The sequence below is a fragment of the Cygnus olor genome, chromosome 8, assembly GCF_009769625.2.
Source record: "Cygnus olor isolate bCygOlo1 chromosome 8, bCygOlo1.pri.v2, whole genome shotgun sequence".
Classification (NCBI taxonomy): Eukaryota; Metazoa; Chordata; class Aves; order Anseriformes; family Anatidae; genus Cygnus; species Cygnus olor.
Genome location: NC_049176.1, coordinates 9,603,118 through 9,622,407, shown reverse-complemented (window position 1 = coordinate 9,622,407; position 19,290 = coordinate 9,603,118). Strand labels below are relative to the sequence as shown.

General features: G+C 37.5%; 1 protein-coding gene across 6 annotated transcripts in view; it reads left to right on the top strand.

Moving 5' to 3' along the window:
- The window catches only part of SUCO (SUN domain containing ossification factor), a 40,778-nt gene that overhangs the window by 9,683 nt on the left and 11,805 nt on the right, over window positions 1-19,290 (top strand). For 2 of the 6 annotated variants that reach the window (XM_040565096.1, XM_040565095.1), the window contains exons 2-15: window positions 1,296-1,404; window positions 3,596-3,697; window positions 5,023-5,168; window positions 8,440-8,580; window positions 8,759-8,906; window positions 10,827-10,947; window positions 11,176-11,300; window positions 11,809-11,876; window positions 12,457-12,564; window positions 12,974-13,079; window positions 15,348-15,368; window positions 15,597-15,652; window positions 16,671-16,762; window positions 17,457-17,522. In XM_040565096.1, the coding sequence (XP_040421030.1) occupies window positions 1,296-1,404; window positions 3,596-3,697; window positions 5,023-5,168; window positions 8,440-8,580; window positions 8,759-8,906; window positions 10,827-10,947; window positions 11,176-11,300; window positions 11,809-11,876; window positions 12,457-12,564; window positions 12,974-13,079; window positions 15,348-15,368; window positions 15,597-15,652; window positions 16,671-16,762; window positions 17,457-17,522 (1,409 nt within the window). The remainder of the gene's footprint in view (window positions 1-1,295; window positions 1,405-3,595; window positions 3,698-5,022; window positions 5,169-8,439; window positions 8,581-8,758; window positions 8,907-10,826; window positions 10,948-11,175; window positions 11,301-11,808; window positions 11,877-12,456; window positions 12,565-12,973; window positions 13,080-15,347; window positions 15,369-15,596; window positions 15,653-16,670; window positions 16,763-17,456; window positions 17,523-19,290) is intronic. The other 4 variants (XM_040565098.1, XM_040565097.1, XM_040565099.1 and 1 more) reach the window with 3 other exon arrangements.

The window sequence follows — 19,290 nt, the reverse complement described above, 5'->3', positions numbered from 1 at the left end:
GAGTGTGTGCATGCATGAAACTGCTCAAAATGTGGTACCTGACTGCGGTGTGGTGCAGTACGGATTGCTCCTTGTTGGAGGAATCTGTGCTGCGTATGCTTCCAGTAGAGGTGATCTCCGAGCTGTTAAGACAGGTGTAATTCTAAACCTCAGGCTCATGCCAGTGGTGTAGGCAAATCATGACCCATTAACGTTGTTACTGTTATGGATGACTGTTAAGGCTGTGCTTTAGATTTCAGATCTTATGTCAGAAGGGTGCTGTACCCAATTTTCTTATTTGCACAAAGATCTGCAGCAGCCATGTGTCCCTTTGTAGGACAGGCTCTGCTTTTGCAGGGTGTGAGGTGATGGTTGTGTGAATTCATGTAGGGTCAAACCGGCTGCCTGGCTGTCATGTCAGTATTTCCTGGGCAATCGTTTGCTTTAATGTGGCAGGGGACTCTGGTGTTCAAGTGTAGCTGAAAACCACACAGGACACTGAATTTGTATAACGTGGTCAGACTCAGAGCCTGTGTGAAGACCTTCAGTGGCCTTTGGGCCTCCAAGCCTAAGGGTTTGCTGGATGGATGTTACCTAGAATGTCCGGGGGCTGTGCGCTATGTGCCGTGTGAGATGCTGTTCTCATGCAAGTGTTTGGATAGATGCTGGCTGCCTTATCACAGAAATAAATCCATTTCCACTCAAAGCAAAGCTGTTTGGAACTGAAAGTACAAAAAAAAAGTGGAGGTGTTAGTAAAGCCATCACCTGGTTTTCCATTTGGGTCTGTTTTCATTAGTTTTCTCGCATGGGCCTTTTGACTAGCAAACTTATTTTTGCTAATTATCTTAAATGTGCTTAATGATGTTGACACTATAGAATTTTCTGAAGTAATAAGTAAACAGAGGCTTTTTTTTTAAACTGTGGCTTTAGTTTCTCCTTAGTAAAAAGATGCTGCTGAAGATACTCCATGACTGCATGGAAAAGGTTGATTCACATTCTTTCTGTCATGCAGAAGCTAACTTGTCACCTTCCACTTTGTGACATGGTATCACCCCAGTAACTGTTTTGCTGTTATTTTTGTCTTTTGGAAGTAATATATATGTAGTGGTGGCTAGAAATTTCTTAAAGTTTAGTTCACTAACAGCTTTGCTAAACAAGTATCTGTAAACTGTACACAGATATTATTTTTTAGACATGTTTTGGGAACAACTGAAAAAAAAAAAGTTGAGGGAGGCGATGCTGAGGGAATATTAAAATGTTATTTATTCATTAAAAGTCAAGACTTTGACCTTGTTTTTTCTGTGTTCTTTAACAGGCTTCCTATTTGGCATGTCTTTTGTGAAGACAGTCTTTCATCTGCAGTGCAATATGCTTCAAGTGATGCTTGTGCCCTGGCAAGTGATGGCGAAAACATCCAGGAAAAGGTATGTTAAATCATGTTAATAAGCTGCTTAGTCTGACTTGATATTTGAAAAAATAAAACTGAATCATACACTTTGGTTCATAGCCTTCTTGGCTGGAATGTTTGATGTACTCACTTGCTCTGTGAACCGTGATATCCGCCTGGTTTTGTTTCCTTTACTCGATTTGTTGCTCTTACCTGACAGTACAGCTGGACAGGTTTTGGGGAGAGGGAGACAAATAGTCAAGCTAGTAATGGTGGCCCAGTGTTTTTTTTATTTGGGGTGCCAGCTGTCAGAAGTGGTTATTAGGGACTGTACGTGGCCCTGTAGAGACCACGATAAGAACTGATGGCCTTGTTAAGTCTCAGCTGCGGTATACACGTTGTGTCTGTGTTGTGTTAGAAACCCAGTGCACGAATGACTGCTATCCTAAATAGAAGGTTTAAGATAAATTGTTTCATTAAATCCGTCTTCATCCTTTTTTCATTCCATCAAATAAAAACTAACAAAGCTAAAATATGTATGTAAAACACAAAATAAGATTGTCTCCTTCTTGCCTACATTGCTTGGCACTATTGAGTGGCCTGGGTTCCACCATGATTAACCCATGGTGGGTTTCTGCATATTTCGATTCCATAGCGAGTTCTCAAGCAATTGAGTTGTATCAGAAAGTCATGGTGATTCAGTTTTATTTACACGGGTAAAGAATCATCCTATGATAAGCACAGATAACATTGATGTTAACGGCGTCCCATTTCCTCCTTCAGTCAGTAGTATTGTCATGGTCCTGATTCCAAGACAATTTCTATATGCCACATAAAAACTGGAAAAACATGTCAAACATTCTAATTGACGCAAGTGGTGAGCTGTCTGGCTAGAAAGACTTACTTTCTTGTTGTCTGTTTCTTACACGTTTCAATGTCTAGGGCAGCTTTTTTTTTGCCTGCTTGTACATCCAAATAGCATTTGGTTCTATTCTTCTAGCTGCCTGAATTTGGCAGACAAGCTGTGCTTTAAAGCCATAAGAACACATGATGTGTGGTGTTGGTTTTTGTTTTTTAAAAATTCCTGCTTAGGTTCAATGGCTGCTATAATAAACATGGAAAGATCAAGTGAGCTTTGAGATTGGGAAGCCGCTGGTGTATGTCTTCCTGCTTTCTTCAGCATTGTTCCCTTTGTTCCATTAGCATTGCTGCATTATTAAGATAATTTCTCAGCTTAAACCTAAAGATGTGAAAGCTCATACATCATGCTGTAATTTTTTATTCATTAAAGAAAAATCTCTTAGGTGTGTGAGAAGTCTTAAGCATGTGGCTGTTACTTCTAACCAGGCTGCTGGAGATGTCCTGTAAGAAGGAGCAGTGTTCCAGCTCTTGTTCAGTTTTCCTTAGATGTCTTCTCGAGGCATCATTGGTGTTTAGTCTTGTATAGCATAGCTGCCTGTTTTGGGGTCCAAACACTAGTGCTTCTGTTTGACCAGAGAATTTTAGATTGCCCTTGTAAAAGCAAGGGATATGGGAATTCCTACCAGATTTTTCTCATATTTTAAATTATTGCTGTAGAAAGAATGTCCACAGAAATAACTTGTGTATGGTGTAGTTGCTTTCCTTAAAAACACATATTTCAGAGAGTGAAGTAAATTCATTAGTTACACAGCCTGGTGTTTATAGAATTTTTTTTCGTAAATTGCATATTCATTCTTGCTCTGTGAATTCATTGCACCTGACAGTAAATCTTTAGTTGTAAAAGCAAAAGCTTTTTAAAAAGGTTACAACAGACTTAAGAATTTATTGCAGTTTTACTGATAAGACTGCTATAACACATGTGCCAGATGTTACTTCATAGTCCTTTTATAATGGTTGTCTTTTGAAAGCCATTGTAGGATCACTTTTCTTCCCTCTTTTGGGCAGCACAGGAATAGGGAGGATTTGTCAACACATCAGACTATGGCAGAGTGATTGACTTGTCCCAGCACACAAACTTGCACTTGAAGGTGTTTAACTGAATTGATTTAATTTGCTGTAGCCTTTGTACGGATGAGAATTTAAATGTACATGGGCAGTGGTTCTGAAGGTTCACAAAGCTTAGTTTCTTGTTGATGTTTTGGTGGTTGTAAAGGTAGTAATCAGTCTCTGCCAAAGCTAGCTCCTCTTACTAGAACAAGAAGGCATTTGTTACTGCATACATACTTTTTTACCTTTTAATATACTAGAGGGAAGAGGCTGGTCACAGACTGGAGTCTGAGCATGCAGACTCAAGTACGCAGAGTTACTCCACAGAAGAGCTACTTGATGACTCTACAAAATCTGACCAGGTAAGCCTATTATTTCACTCACTCTCCTTACACTCTTCAAATGCCTCTTGTATTTCAGAGTCTTTCATTTTGAGTTGTCTAAAGCTCTTGGTAACCATATAGGTAACCATCTATCACATTTCGCTTGCACGTAGGGTTGCTGCCAGACTCATTTCCAATGAAGAAGAAAACTTGTGAGCTAGGAGATCTTGCATTTCCCCTGTGCATAAGTAATAGTAATTTAGTATTTGTAGGTACTGAGTAAATCTTTCCAAGGTAAATTAAAGATGGATGTTACAGGTATGGATGTCTCTTAAAAAAAACTCACTGAAATCTTTTATATAGGTCAGACATGGTGATTGTAGCAGTCACTTGTTAGCTTTCATCTTCTATGCCTTTTGTCAGTTTTACTTCCTTTGTTTAAAATGAAAGCATTTTCCAAATGGTTTTAACTATTTGCATGATTGTTAATATTAAGTCAGTGCCAGGTGTTAAATGTTGCAAAGCCCACTGTTACAGATGACTTAACATATACATTTGTGCTCTGTAGGTTACAAGACAACCTAAGTAGGATGTACTTCCGATTATATATATTGCATAGTTTAAATATGTAATTCTGTGGTGTAAACCTAGACTTCTTCATGTTTAGTTAGATGACTCGGAGTAATCCTGGTATTGACAAGAGACTCTTGTTTCAAGTATTTTTATTGCCACAAAGAATTGATCTGACCTGTTTTGGTGGTTGTGTACTCTTCCAGATTCAGAAATACTTATTTTGGTTAGGCTGTGCACATGCTTATAAAACTGAAGAACTAGAATTAGTACACCTACTGAACTCTCAGAAGTGATAAATGACTTATCTTTGTTTAAGTTAGAGCACAAAATAGACTTCTAAACGCATTTCTGACCTCCATTGGCGTGTTAAAATTGAAAGCTTTCCCCAAAGTTCAGCTGAGGATGAAAATCAAACTGTATTGAAGCATGCAAATAGAACTGCTCGTTTTCATTTGTTGAAATATTCAAGCTAGTTTTCTTGTGGTTATCTTTTCGTGGTCTTTTCCTCATGGTTGACAAAGCTGTTGCACATGCTTTTCCAGTTAATGTTTTTATGCTGTTGTTGTAGGCTATGAAAGTGTTGTAACTGCCCCGAAGTAGCGCTGAATGCCAGCTAGGTTTATGAAGAAAGAAAACTTTTCCAATCTGTCCTGCTGTCTGGTTTTCAGGTTTATTGATGACAGAAATCTCAGTTACTGAACTGTTAAAATTTCGTAGTAAGTGTTCTTACAAGAACTCTTTTCTCTATTCAAGTTTTCTAAAACTTATGTTCATCTGTAATGTTTTCACAGGCTACAGAAGTAAGTGAAACAAGCCAGCCTGAAGCTCAGACTCCACCTTCAGTAGATGTAAATGGAGCTTCATCTAGCATAGTTGCAAGCACTGAAAATAATTCCAGTTCACCTACCTCAGAGATATCTACAGTCTCGCAGCCTGAGTAAGTTTAATTCCGTTGTTTTGGTCTTTGATAGAACACCACTTTTTCTGATGTTAAAAGGGTTGCGTGTTCAGGTTTAACAGGGATGAGGAACTGTACTTCTCTAGGCTGTTACGTGCTATTGCATTGCTGTTCTTTGGTTTATGATGTCAATGCTAATGGAATATGCCATCACTTAATCTGTGGATTAAGAATTGCATATTTGCTCGACTGTTGCCATTACCAGTTTTAAGGTGCTGCTCTGAAAGGGGAAAATTCAACGTCACTTACATGCTACGTAATCTGTATTATAAAAGCCACCAGGTCTTCAACATCAGGATTTTTGCCCCCGATGTTGGTGCTGCACATCTGTGATAATGAGCATCATGGCTGAGTTATGGCCTTTGCTTTCAGTTGAAGATGAACTTTGTAGGGTTTTGGGTTTTGCTCCAGGACTGGGAACAGAGCAGTCTTAAATGAGTTCTGTTAGTAAGAGACTTCTGATAAAAATACCAAATTTTAGCATAAACATATCCAAGCTGTTTGAAAATCTAGTACTTAGTAGTGTATTGCAAAGCTACCTCTGCTGCTGTAGACAGAGTCCTTCAAGAATTGATGTCCCTACTTTTGTTTCCATTCTTTTGTGGAATGCTGTGCAGTCAAATTTGAATAGTAGTATAGAAATTCACATGTATATACTTCTAGGTACCTTCACAAAATGCTCCTTGTCCTTTTGTGCTGAAGGGTAACTATTCTTTTGTCTGCTAATAAAGATCTAATATTTTGACAGATAAAATTTAACACATTAAGAATGAAGTAGAATTCCCTAGTTCTTTGTTTTTTTGTGTGTCCAGTTTTGCTGGTTCACTAAATTCAGTGGTCTTAGCATAGAAGAGGTCTGAAAGTCTTCTTGTCTGACTGATCTTACCTAGTCTGCTAGGGCTAACACTTAAGTACCTTTAAATGTCTTTAATCGCAAGCCTTGGAAAATCAAGCTCCCAAAACTTGCAGTTTTCATAAAGCAAAACTGGAATGTAACTTCAGTGTTTCTTTTTATAGCTTTTGCCGACTGCTGTACAAACTTGTTTATATAACTAGATGCAGGCCCTACTGTTGTCAGGTGCTGGAGGAGATTCAGGATCTTCATTTAAAACAAAAAGCTCGGTATCGTGTACTTGTTGAAAATAGTCTTGCTACTGTAGTTGCAGAATACTAGAGTGATGAACTCTGAAGACTCAAACTATCAAGCAGAGGAGTGTTGAAACTTGTTTTTAGAGCACCTGATTTATTAGTTCTGGGGAGTAGTGCTCTGATCCTAGTACTCTTTACAGGAAGAAAGGACAGGATGAATAGAGGGGACATAGCATATTTATACATTCTTTCAAACTTCAGTTTGACTTTAAATACTAATTTGTAGTCTATTTTAATACAGAATATCTCTTAATACCCTAGAAGGGTTTTGGTTTAGTCCAGCTCCATAGTTGAACAAGATTTTTAAAAAGACTCAGCTGCGTTTGTTATTGTTAGACAACATTTTTTCTGTTTTAGTTGTTAATTCTTATCAGTGTAGCAAACTGCAGCTCCATTAGGTGTTACTGGTCTGATAGCGCAGCAGGACCTCTTAGTCAAAATATTCTGGAAGTAATTTTATTCCAGACTATTTCAAAGTAAATCCTTTCTTGCTGCCATTGTAGCTTATCTGTGCAGCCATAATTTGTGGAAAGCTTATTGAAAAATAATTTGTGCTATTCTGGCTTTAAGTGACAACAGCTGCTATGCATAGTGAGCTTGGTAATGCACTTTAAAAATGAAGGCAAGACTGCTAACAAATGAAAGCGCCCCAAGCAGGGGGGGTGCTACAGCTTTTAGGCTTGTGCTACTCCTGCCAAATCTAGATACTGAAGGCCAGGCAGGTACACCCTGATATCTCTCTATATATATGAACTTAGAGATACGTGATATATATGATTATATGATATATCTGATGCATATATATATGTCAATTCATACTTGTTCTATATTTTATTAAGTTGATAATTATTCATACTGTCATCTATTCACCAAGACCAAGAATATGTGGAGCTTTTTAATTATAAGCAAAGTGGTCAACCTTTCTTTGGCTATTAGTGTTACATGCAGAGCTAGCCTGTGTGCGTCTCAGATGTACATCCTGGGGGGTTACAGAGAAACTATTCTGTTTATAGCTAATAAGTTCTTGTATTCCAGGCGTTTGGTAGATTATGCTACAGTCCTGAATGCCTGTGAGGTTGTTTTGTTTTGTATCAAGGGAATTTTATCATGTGAAAGGTACTAAAATTGTCCCCTTGTGTTTGTTATGGCTGCTTCTTTTTGTGAATTTAGCTGTCAGAACCAAAAAGATCACTTTCTAAGTTGCCCAAGTGCTGTTTGTGTTTTTGCAGCTCTGTGTGCTTATGTTGAAATTTAGGAAGCAGAATAAAGGCTTTTAGTTAGATCTGGTTTATAACCTCCTAGATCAATATGAAACTCATCCCTGCACTGGAGGCGAAAGTTACAGAAGTTACTGACTGAAAGTTACCATTTGTCCATCTTCCTCTCCCCACCCACTCCATCACTCCTAAAGAGCACGTAGGGAGGCTTTCTTTTTGTCTTTGCCTTAGTATTTGCCTGATACAGTATGTTTGTTCTCCTTGGGAAAGAAGAATTAAAGCAATGGGCAGATAAGCAAGTTCAGGCTGTTCATGCAGCATAGGTAATCATCTACTGGATTACATCATTTCTATTGCACTAGCAGAAAAAAAAACTAATGGAAAAAGTCAGGCAGGCTGTGCCACGTTCTGTTATGCCACACCTTTCCTTGTGTACGTTTGGCCAAGTTCTGTTCTGACTGTTCCCCATTGACTTGGTAACGTTAGGAGCTTTTAGTGATGGGACTCAGTCTCCTGTTTAAGATTCTCTCTTGAAAGAGAAAGAAGATTGCTGGCATTCAGATGGTTGTGAAACTTGTAGTTTGTAGTGGTGATTGGCAAAATTATCCATTGCAGTGTTTGTGGTAAGTGGGAGTTCTGGGAGACGGGAAGCTAGCTTTGAGTTTATTTGCTGGGACTAATGTGTGAAGAAGAATTTCTGTTCTTGCACAACTGGGAATGCTGTTCCACAAGTACGGCATACTTCATTCCCCCTTCTGTTTCCTTAATTATTCCTGAGATTGTTGCTTTTTTAAAACTTTCAAATATCTTTAGTTTATCTAGTTGATTAGCAGGATTACTTGTATTATCAGAAGGGTAAAAAGCATATTATTTCTTTCCTTCAGTGCAATAGAAAATTCCCGTGCTGATATCCCTGTAGTCAGCTCTAGTGAAGCTGAACAGTCAGAACCTGACTGTGATATTGGTGGGACACTTGAGGCTGACCCTCAGAGTGAGCCTTCCTCTTTTGTCAGTCCACCAGAGAGGTGAGTATTGAAGTAGGTTTTGAGACTAAATAATTTAAAGGTAACTGTTCTTTTTTGTCCTGGCCTTGCAACAAAGATCTGCATGTGCTTGCTTATCTGCATTTGTACGTGTGTTTTAATATTGTATATGACCGAAAATGTGATCGTTTTGTAGGTCCTAATGCTCTAAAACTTTCAGCCTTGCAGGCCAACATATAGAGAACATATCTTCTTCACATGGCAAGGGAAAGAAGACAAAATCTGAGTTTGAGTCAAAAGTTGCAGCAGCTGAAAAGGGGGCAGATCAAAAATCTGCTCTGAATGCCTCTGAGAACTTAAAAAGGGAGGTAAGCGGTACTGAGATTGTCTGCTCAGCATGCACAGGAGTACAAAGACCTTTGTTAAAGTATCAACAGTGTTAAAGATAAGTGATCTCCATCACTTTTCTGATTGCCACTGTATAAATGCATAGCTCTTGCATTGTAAGCACTGTGTGTGGGTGTGATATTGCCCTCTCAATAAAAGTTTAAAATGAAGAACAGGGCAGCAAGTTCAGTCATTTTGCACAACTCAGTTTTTCTGAGCCAAGTCTCTTCCAGTACAAGCTTTGGGGAAATCATACCAAACAAAACCGTCTGGAACAGAATCCAGAACTGTTCTTCATGTAATAGGTAGTTAAGGTGGGATTTTCTGTAGGATGCTGACTTTCTCTACGTGGGTTAAAGAAAGGCAGGGGGTTTGCGGTCCAGGTAAGCTTGTAGAAGGGGAGTCTCAAAGTTGACTCTTGACTGAGTCAGGAAGTTCCTGAGCAGCAAGCAGATGGCTAGAGGCAAAGACGAGGCTTGGAGGAAATACGAAATGTTTGCTGTGTTGTTCTTTCCTAGGTATCTTGTTTGCCCAGTGTTAAAATTGGGTTACTTAGCTAGACAAGACTTAGTCTGAACTGTGGGACTGCCTTTATGTTGTTATTGAGAGGTACTTCATAAAGCTTATTTGTTTTATATAGGTAAAGAATGTCCAAGGCCACAGTAACACCACGTTTTGCAATTTTAGGATCACATTTAGATTTTCACTAATAACTTTGTTAACTTTTTAAATGTGTAGTCTATCTAAGAAGTTATTTCCACTGAACAGACTGCAGCGTGCCTTAAAATGCAGTCAGAAAGAGTATTCTAAAGAATTTGACTACAAAAAAAGGTGTAAATTGACTTACAAAAATGCTTCAAATAAAGCAGTTTTTAAAAATAACCTAATTCTTTAATGACTGAATTAAATAATTGTGGCGTTGGCATTATGTAATAGTTAAGCAAGAGCATCGTTTACTCAGTTGGCTTTTTGACTTGTCACTTTCCTCATAGTCCGGGGAGGATCACATATTTCTGAAATTTCGGGAGAAGAAAATAATCATTTTTTTAGGCCCTCTCATTTTAAATTATGTGGGGATGTATACTTGGATATGTCAAATCTAAAGTTCTGTTGCACTGTACGTCACATGAGGAATTCTGTCAAGTCACTTTTATGCATTATTCCTCTCTTTTTGAGGGCTTTCAGTTATAGAACTGTGTGAAATACTTTTGTAAGTGCAAAGATGTCAACCTACAAAGCAGTCCTTCTGAAAATTACATGTAAAATATTGGCTGCAAAACAATAAGTCTTCCTCGCTTTAAATGCCTAGCAAAAGTTTTTTTCATATCTGATGTGCTGGAAATGTTTGTATGAAGAAGTTAAGACTTCAAATGGTAGTATAGCCTATGGTTAAATTAAAGTGTAATTACTTTGGCAAGTCCAAAACATGTTTTTTGTATTAAACATTAAATAATTTTAAAAAAAATACCTAATTCTGCTGTTCTTTGTGGTTTTTGGAAACTCCAGGGTACCTCTGGAATTCTGTCATGAGCAGCAGTTGTCTTTGAAGATTTCTGCTACAGGGAAACCTTTTTTTCTTAGGGAGAGGAGAAGCAAAAATCTTGAAGACAAAGCAGATGTTTTATGAGACAGAATGTTTACGTTGTACTTGAAATTGATTAGTTCAATGACAAAAATTGTCAGCATCTCAGTGAAAGTCTAGAGTTCTGGGAGGAAACCATCATGTGTTTATCTATCTTGACACTAAGTTTTCAGCATCTATTCAAATGATGGATCTCCTGTTGACTTGATGTAGCAGTTGAGCAGGCGTTGCTTTTTTAAAAAAGCATTAAAATTCATCTCTGTTTCAGTATTTGTATTGAAAAATATTCACAATTGATGGTGTTTTTTTTTTCTTCCAGAAAGACTATAAGAAAACGGGAGAAATTGACCCTACATCTGTGATAACTCCAAAGGATCCTGGAGATATTCCGACATTTGATGAATGGAAGAAGAAAGTCATGGAAGTAGAGAAAGAAAAGAGTAAGTTCAGGATTCGTTTGTTTCCTTTAAATACAGACTGCTTTAATCTTGTCTTAAATCTGAATAGTGAAACTAGCTGAATCCAGAATGCAGCCAGTAGGTTTGCATTCCTACTAAAATTACATGAGTAATGGCATTTATTACAGAAAAGCAGTGACAGCAGTTCCCTGCAAGTGAAAACATTTGTTATGTGAGTCTTGTTATAATACCAGTATTTCCTGTTCCTAGGTCAATCAATGCACCCTTCTGCTGTTGGTGGACAGCATTCCACAAAAAAGGTTCAGAAAAACAGAAATAACTATGCCTCTGTAGAGTGTGGTGCCAAAATTCTGGCAGCGAATCCGGAGGCAAAGGTAAGCATTCACTAATTATTAGCATGCATTACTTCAGTTTACTGTCATGCAAAAAGTAGTGCAAAGTAACAGTTATGTAAAATTGAACACTGATTTTTGAAGTCACTTTTTATTTTTGGGTTTGGGTTCGTGATTTTGGGTTTATGTAAAAATGGAATGTAAACTGTGATCTGTCCCTCTTATTTAAGAGGGATTGCTGTAGAGAAAAGCTTCTCTTTGAAATATTTGGAAGGGGGAGGAGAATCTGCTCAGTATACAAATTGGACAAAGTTGTATAAAATAGCTCACCATAGTAAATAAGCTGTGATTGCCCAAAACTGATATGGTATACTGTCTCCTGTATATTATTGTGCTTAAATGTTATGAAACCTGGTATTAGTCTTCAGAACTAATAAATAATAAAAAATACTAAGTTTATTTTCATAGAGTGGGAGAGCGTGGGAAACTCTTGATGGTGGTATCATCTTCCATACAACGTAAAATACTAATTGTTGTATTCTTTATACAGAGCACGTCTGCTATTTTAATGGAAAATATGGACCTTTATATGCTAAATCCATGCAGTACTAAAATCTGGTAGGTTACTGAGGTTTGCCTGTATGTAAAGGCTAATTCTAGTTTTCCATTGCAATGGGGGCGCGCATGTACTGTGGAACTGGCTGGATCTTGGTGCATTTGTGCCTGTGAAATGTATGTAAGGAGCTTTAACTGATTTAGCAGAAGGCATTTAATTGTGTCCCCTGTAGAATTATGTCTGAGTGCTATGATTAAGGAGATAACTTCATTCACTTTGTCATTTGTAGTTGTGATATAACTGTAATTCAGAAGAAAAAGAGCTGAGTACTCAAGTAAAGCTTTTGGTTTCTTTCCTCAGTTGCCAAATACTTGCAGGACGCATTATTGCTATTTACCATATATATAAATAATTGGTCTTTCAGGTATGACTTAAGTGGTGGTTGCTATCCTTAGTTTTCAGTTCTGTGACTTGCTGTCTTTGATTTTGAAGGGGTCAGCAAGTGATCAGCCTCCTAATTCTATAGCATTTCTGTAGTGTTCTTTTATACCCAGTGAAGGATGGAGCAACAAAGTAAAGGACCGAGGAGTGTAATCCTACAGGTGAAGTGCTTCTATTAATAATTTCCTTTTTGTCTCCAAGGTTTGTTATTGAGCTTTGTGAACCAATCCAAGTAAAACAACTTGACATTGCGAATCATGAATTATTCTCTTCCACTCCTAAAGACTTTCTGGTGTCCATTAGTGACAGGTATGTTATCAAAATCAGTTCTTCTGAATGAAGAATGAAATAACCATTAAATGTCTTTATCAGCCATGATTTGTGTATTTTTTATGCAAATTGAAATGCATTGTGAAATGACAGATTTTCTTTGTGTGTATGTGATCAGTTACTAGCTTTTTTCCCCATGTTTCCTGTGTCTTTTTCTTTGCTATCCTTTTTCAATCCCAGAAACTTTGCTGTAGCTTGTTTTGTGTGGAGAATAGTCTTACCTTGCAACACATCTCTTCATTAAAAAGCACAATGCAGCTGTAACACAACTCAAAATAGTAATAACTTACTTTGCAGACAGGTGTTTTGGAAGACTTAAATGTCTTTAAACAGCGGATTATAGAGTTCTGAATTTCATTAGATGACTATTCTTTTTGTTGTTTTCTAGGTATCCAACAAACAAATGGATTAAACTAGGTACTTTCCATGCCAGAGATGAGAGGAATGTCCAAAGCTTTCCTCTGGATGAACAGATGTATGCCAAATATGTTAAGGTAACTTAAGCATAAATGCTTCCGCAGGGTTGTCAGAAAATGAAGTGTTCACTGGTCTTACCTTGTATCTGGAGACACGTGTTATCAAAGCATGCGTTGCTGTTAATTGCATTAGTTTTGTTAGTGGCCCTAGTTTTATTGGCCATATACTAAATGTCTGTCACACAGTCACAATTGTGTTACCTTTCTCAAATGGTACCTGAGAATGTGTTGGAAAGCATGTGTTAGTTTGTGTCCAAGAACTTCCTTAGTTGCTATCTGAATGGAGAAAAATCCAGGCGATGTTCTGATTTGCTTGACTTACCGAACCATCTTTTGAATATATGATTAAAAATACAATCCTATTTTGTCTTTTGGCTGTATCTGCTTGTATGTATGTACGTGTATGCACATACATACACGTTCTCCTGGAGCACAGATCAGAATAGTGTATTTCTTGATATGTTTGTGCAGTATCCTTCTGTGTAGTTTTAAGTGAACATGAAAGAGTAAACATTTAAATTCTGGTTTTGCTCGACAGATTCAAAGTACACTTTTGCATTTTTCAATCATAACTGCTACTCGAGCAAATTACTTAGAATTATTGCTGCTGGAGCTAAATGTCTCAAATTGTAACTTCAGAAGGCATTTCACATTACTACAACACAAGTTTTGGCGGAATTATGAAACAGTTTGCTTTTTAAAAAGAAATCTGACTTTGTACATTCATTTGGAGGTAAAATTTTCTTCCAGATGCTGCTTTGCTTAAAACATCTTAATTATAAGAAGCCCGTAACACCTTGCATGATGCATCTGGTTATTTTTTAAAGGAAGCATCAGTGCAACATACAACTGAATCTCAAAGCTGAGACTGAAGTCCACTAAAGCAATATGACCCATTCACTTCCTGCATTACTGGGGCAGTGAGTGGAACTGAAAAACAGAAAGCAACTGCTTCATCATGGTAGCTACTGAAATTAGGTCTGCCTGATGGGGAAGATCCTTGTCTTGCGTTTGCCATGATCTCTGACCTATCAAAATAGCTTGCAACAGTGTTTATTCAGAGGATTCAACCAGAATAAAATTCCATAAGTAATGTGGTACTTGCACAGGGTTAAAAGCGTTACTGAAGATAGCGGGATGTAGTGGAGCTGTAATCCAAATAAAATGCAGACTTTTTAGGCCCTCTCCAGCAATGTTACCTTGTAATTAAGGTGCTTACAAAAACTGAATACTGGATTGTGCTGTAAGATTTTGTTCTTTCTTCAAGAGGTAGCTGTGATAGTTATCTATTACATTTATATACCCAGAAATTCTGCATGAGTCAGGATAAAGACCTCATTTATTTTTAATTGTGCTTTCTGGCTGAATTAATGCCTTAAGGTATCTAGAATCTTGACTGTCACTAAAGCTCCAGAATTATACTGCATGCTTCAGCAATTAATCTCCTGGAGGATATGGTATTTTGCATTGAATAATATACCGTGGTATTTTTTTTTTTAAAGGACTGTTACTGTAATGCTTTTACTTCAAGCATAAAATGGAAGCAAGTTCTAGGAGTGCCTAGTCTGCAGGAAAAGAGTCCAAAAAAGTTTCAGAAAGGTTTATTTTTTGAAGTGGCTTAATAAATGATCTGAAATTGATTTTTTGTAGGAGTGTTTTTATGGAAATAGTTATCTTGATCTCACTTGCAAATTATTACAGTCCTTCATTGCGAGTGTCTACATAGTGGTTTTATAAATGCATTCTGTACTTCCAAGCTGAATTTAGCCTAAATACCAGAGTGTAGTTAAGTTCTTGCTAGAAATACACTGAATGAAGCTTCTAAATGTGTAAGATGTTCTATGCACATTCTTCCAGTAGTCTCTATAAATTGGAGCATGTTACATTGAACTCGAAGCAGTAGCAGTACATAGAATGCATGCTATGATTATTTTCTTCTGTGTCACTTTCTGTAATCTGTGCTCTTTAAAGGGGAAAAATTACACATAGTGAATATAACTCACCTCAATACTCTGTCTGGAATCGCGCTGCCTAGAAAAATTGAGTAACTTCACAAAGTTTATTAATAAAACGTGTTGCATGTTACTTGCTGTCTGCAAGGTATGAGGGCTAAATGAAATCTGCTACCTAAGGCAGATGAAATAGTATTGCAACTTTATCCTTCATAACTTGTCATCGTAGGCATTATAGTAGTGAATTGAAAACAGCAAAACTCTGTAGTTGCCTGTGGCATGTTTGGCCTTTGTACTGACATCTTTTTTTTTCTTTTCCTTTCTCTTGCTTCAGATGTTCATCAAGTACATAAAGGTTAGCGACCTCTTCTTTTGGAATGCTGAATGCATAGGGCTTGGGGTTTCTCTGCGGCTCAGCACATTAATGCATGGCAAGAATAAAGCTTTCAGTCTTTTCTGTTCTGGTGTTCTGGGCAATCTGCAAATCCCTTGTATAAAAAACAAACAAACAAAAACTATGTTAAATGGATTCTTAACTCCATGGGTCTTTGGTCTTTTATTTTAAGTACCTTTTATTCTGTAGGTGGAGCTGATATCACACTTTGGATCAGAACATTTTTGTCCCTTAAGTCTTATAAGGTAATGTCAAGTATTTTGCTTTATCTTTCTACCTCTTTGCAATGTGGATTAGTGTGTTCTAAGAAGAGCTGGGAAACTAATTCTGGTTTTCAGTATACCTAAGTTAGCTGGAAATACTGCAGATTGAAGTAATTGCTTAAGATGACCTGCTGCATAATGTTCTTCACATGTGTTTAAATAAGCTTCACAACTTTTAATTCAATTTCCCATTATGTAAGGAATACTTTGTATTTGCTGGTGGTGAGGCAGAGAGGGTAGAGAACAGGGAGCATGAGCAGCCTCCCCATGAGGATGTGAGCGTTTATTTCAAGGCCGACCAAGCAAAACAAGGAACAAGTGGTATGCTAAAAAGAGCAGGTGTGGTGAGTGCTGTTGAGAAGCTGCTGTGTTGCATGGCACCCCAGGTATGACCAGTCAGTAATATTTGAAACATCTAAATCAGAAGAACTGTATGTGCAGTTCTGTACTGTTCCTGAAAACCACTTTCAGTTCTGCTGTTAAAGCCATGCTAGGACTTGAACCCAAGAAATCCAGTGTTGTAAACAAAACGATATTTTTATTGAGTAAGACTGCTTTAAATTGGATTTATTTGAATTGATTTCAGCAGAGCAGGTCAAAGAACATAGCGTGCAAAATCAGGTAGTCAGGACTTAAAGATTGTTGAAGGTCAAGCTGAGGAGATTTAAGAGTTTGTGGGGCACTTGAGACAAGAACATCTAGATATGAGTTCAAGTTGAAAAGGAGAGCAGATCTCTTTGGAATTGTTAGAACTTAAAACAGGATCTTGGTTTGGAGCAGCACTTGAGAACATGCAACAGACTGGATAGAAGTTTGAGAAATTTATCCAGCAGTGTATCTGCTGCTTGGTCTTGGCTAACTGAAGGTAACTTTCGTTTATCTGTTTTGTTTGTTCCATACCACGTGATGTTAATGTTGTTTATCTAATCATCAGTCATGTCAGGTAATTGCAAGGCTAATAGACAAATGCTTGATCTTTGGTTTTTAAAACCGTTTGCAGGGTATTTGGTACTAGCATGGTTGAAGAATATGAAGAAATAGCTGATTCTCAGTATCAGTCTGAACGACAAGAACTCTTTGATGAAGATTATGGTAGGCAATAACTTCTGCTTTTTGTTTTGTTGTTTTGGTATACCTTATAGCAAGTCTGTTGACTTGTCTCCTGTGTATGTTAAACGATTTGACTGTTCAATTTACGTTGTCTTGTTTGACATTAAGCATTTCTGGGCTTATCCAAGCATCCTTTTAAATATTAAACTGCGTTAGTAACTCTTTGGAGGATTATTTTAAAACACTAGTAATGTCTTAATCTCACTTGTCAGGCTAGTCAATAATATCTTCATGTACTGACAATAGCAAAGGATAACTAAAATAATCAGAGTAGCGTCCGTAGCCTTTTTCCTAGGATTTTTTGGCCCATCAATGCTGCAAACAATTGGAAAGGGCTTATGTTGGATGGCAGGCTTCATAAAAGATGTGTGAAGACACCTTCCCCTCGTCCTACGGCCCTCATGAGGAAGATGGGGGGAGAAGCCTGTACTAAGCCCAGTTAGCTGTTTGTGAATTCAGGGGAAACTGAAACTTGAACTCTGAATCTCTTTGTATTTCTCATTTCATTGAGCTTGATATTTCAGTATGTCATTTCTGACCTTTAACTCTATTTCTGTAGCTTTATTTTTATGCTGTCAAACTGACAGTGTTGAATGACATGTTAAATCTTGAGGTTTATTTTCATTGTTTATAACATTTAATTTTGATAGTCATAAATATTCTTCTTTATACATAGATTATCTGTTGGATTACAATACAGGGGAAGAAAAATCTTCGAAAAATCTCCTTGGTTCTGCTACAAGTGAGTATGACTTGATAGAAAAATGCTGTGCTGAAATAAAGTGAGCTATTTGACATTGGAATGGCACTTCCTTATGCAACAGCTATGACTTCCTGATTTTCCTGCTGAAGCAATTTGTTGTGATTCCTATTTAGCAATTTGAAGATGGATTATCATAAAATATTTTAAAACCAGAACTTAATTTTTTTATATCTTTTTTCAGAAATCTTGCTTTCTGTGCGTAAGGATCCTGAGCACCTAAAACAATCTGAATTTTACATAGGGCTATAAACATTCAGCACTAATATGCAGTAGAACCGTAATTACTTGGGAAACTTGGAAATCCGGGCATAATTAAGGTGCTTTATTTATAGGAAGCAATATAAAGATTTACTTCCTACAGATTGAATGGAAGGGATGGAGAACACTTTCTGAGAAGAGTTCATGTAAATATTGTAGCTTCCGTGTCTTTCATGAGAACTGTATGCTCTTTTTTTGACAGAACTGATGGTTCTTGGCTGTCTCTTGTCACTTTTCCCATTGGAAAGCCTTCAGATGTGGGTTTTGTTTGGCCAAGTATACTTGAATATTCAGTTTTAATGGTATTCTTAACTTCGAATTTATTTAGGATAATATCAGCTGCCAGACACCCTACACTGTGTCGCTCTTCCTTCTCGCCCAGATAATGAAGATCTGTTACTTTCGTGTAGATTTGCACTCTAAATGAATGTTGTTCAGATTCAAGACTGCAACCTTAAGTTCTCAGGCTTTCCTTACACTCCATAGTGTATGAGAGCTGCAGGGTTCTTCACAACTGTCTCCTAGAGTGTAGTTGTCCCTCACAAAGGTCGTGGCTAGGAATATTGCACAGCTTAGCATGGTTTTGAATGGGGCAATAGGTAGTGGAAAAGGCAGTTTATTTCTAAATGTTAGCCTCTCGCACATGAGAGAAAGCAGGATATTCTTCCGTGACACTGCTTATCTTCTGTTTGTGGCCGAAATCCAAATTTCAAGACAACCTGAGGCATATTGATCTTCTGTCCCCAGGTGCAGTATTGCAAGATATTGTTCACTGTCTGAAAAAAATTAATGATTCTCTAGGTTTTTTTTAAGTGTACTTAAGGCAGTGATGAAAAGATTTGAAACACCTCTTTATTGTTAGTGCTTTATCAGCACAGCTGGGCGCTAAGACGTTGCAGTGGTAATTATTTAATCCTGGCTGGTAGATCTTAGTTTTGAGACCTTTTTTCTCCATAATGCGTTCCTTTTTTGAAGGAATACTGTTTGAGAGTATTGTTTTGGGGGTCTTGTGTGTGTTAGAACAAATGAGACAGAATTCCATTTTGGATTGTCTATCTTAAATAGTGACTGATAACACAATGAGGGAGAGGGACCTCGGAGGAGGGGGATAATGAGCTTCTCAGGTACATCAATTCAAGAAACATTTTGCTGATTTAGCCTGTGAGGGTAGTTCTTTGATCTTCTAGCTGTTCTCGCAGACTGGCAGGCTTCTATACCAACCTTCAATTCCCCCTCTCTTTTGTTGCCTCTCCATCAATAATAAGAAACAATACTTCAAGTTTAACGACTTTAGATTATTGTCACTTTTCAAAGAGTAAAATCCCAGGTAAATAATGTAATTCAGGAACGTGGTTTCTGACCCATTCTGAAGGGAGGGCAGCACTAATACTCTCGACAGAGCTTTGTGAAGTCTAAGAATTTTGTCAGAACTTCTGAAATGCCCTTCTGTAAATTTGACCTTATCCACATAACATATATGATTGTATGT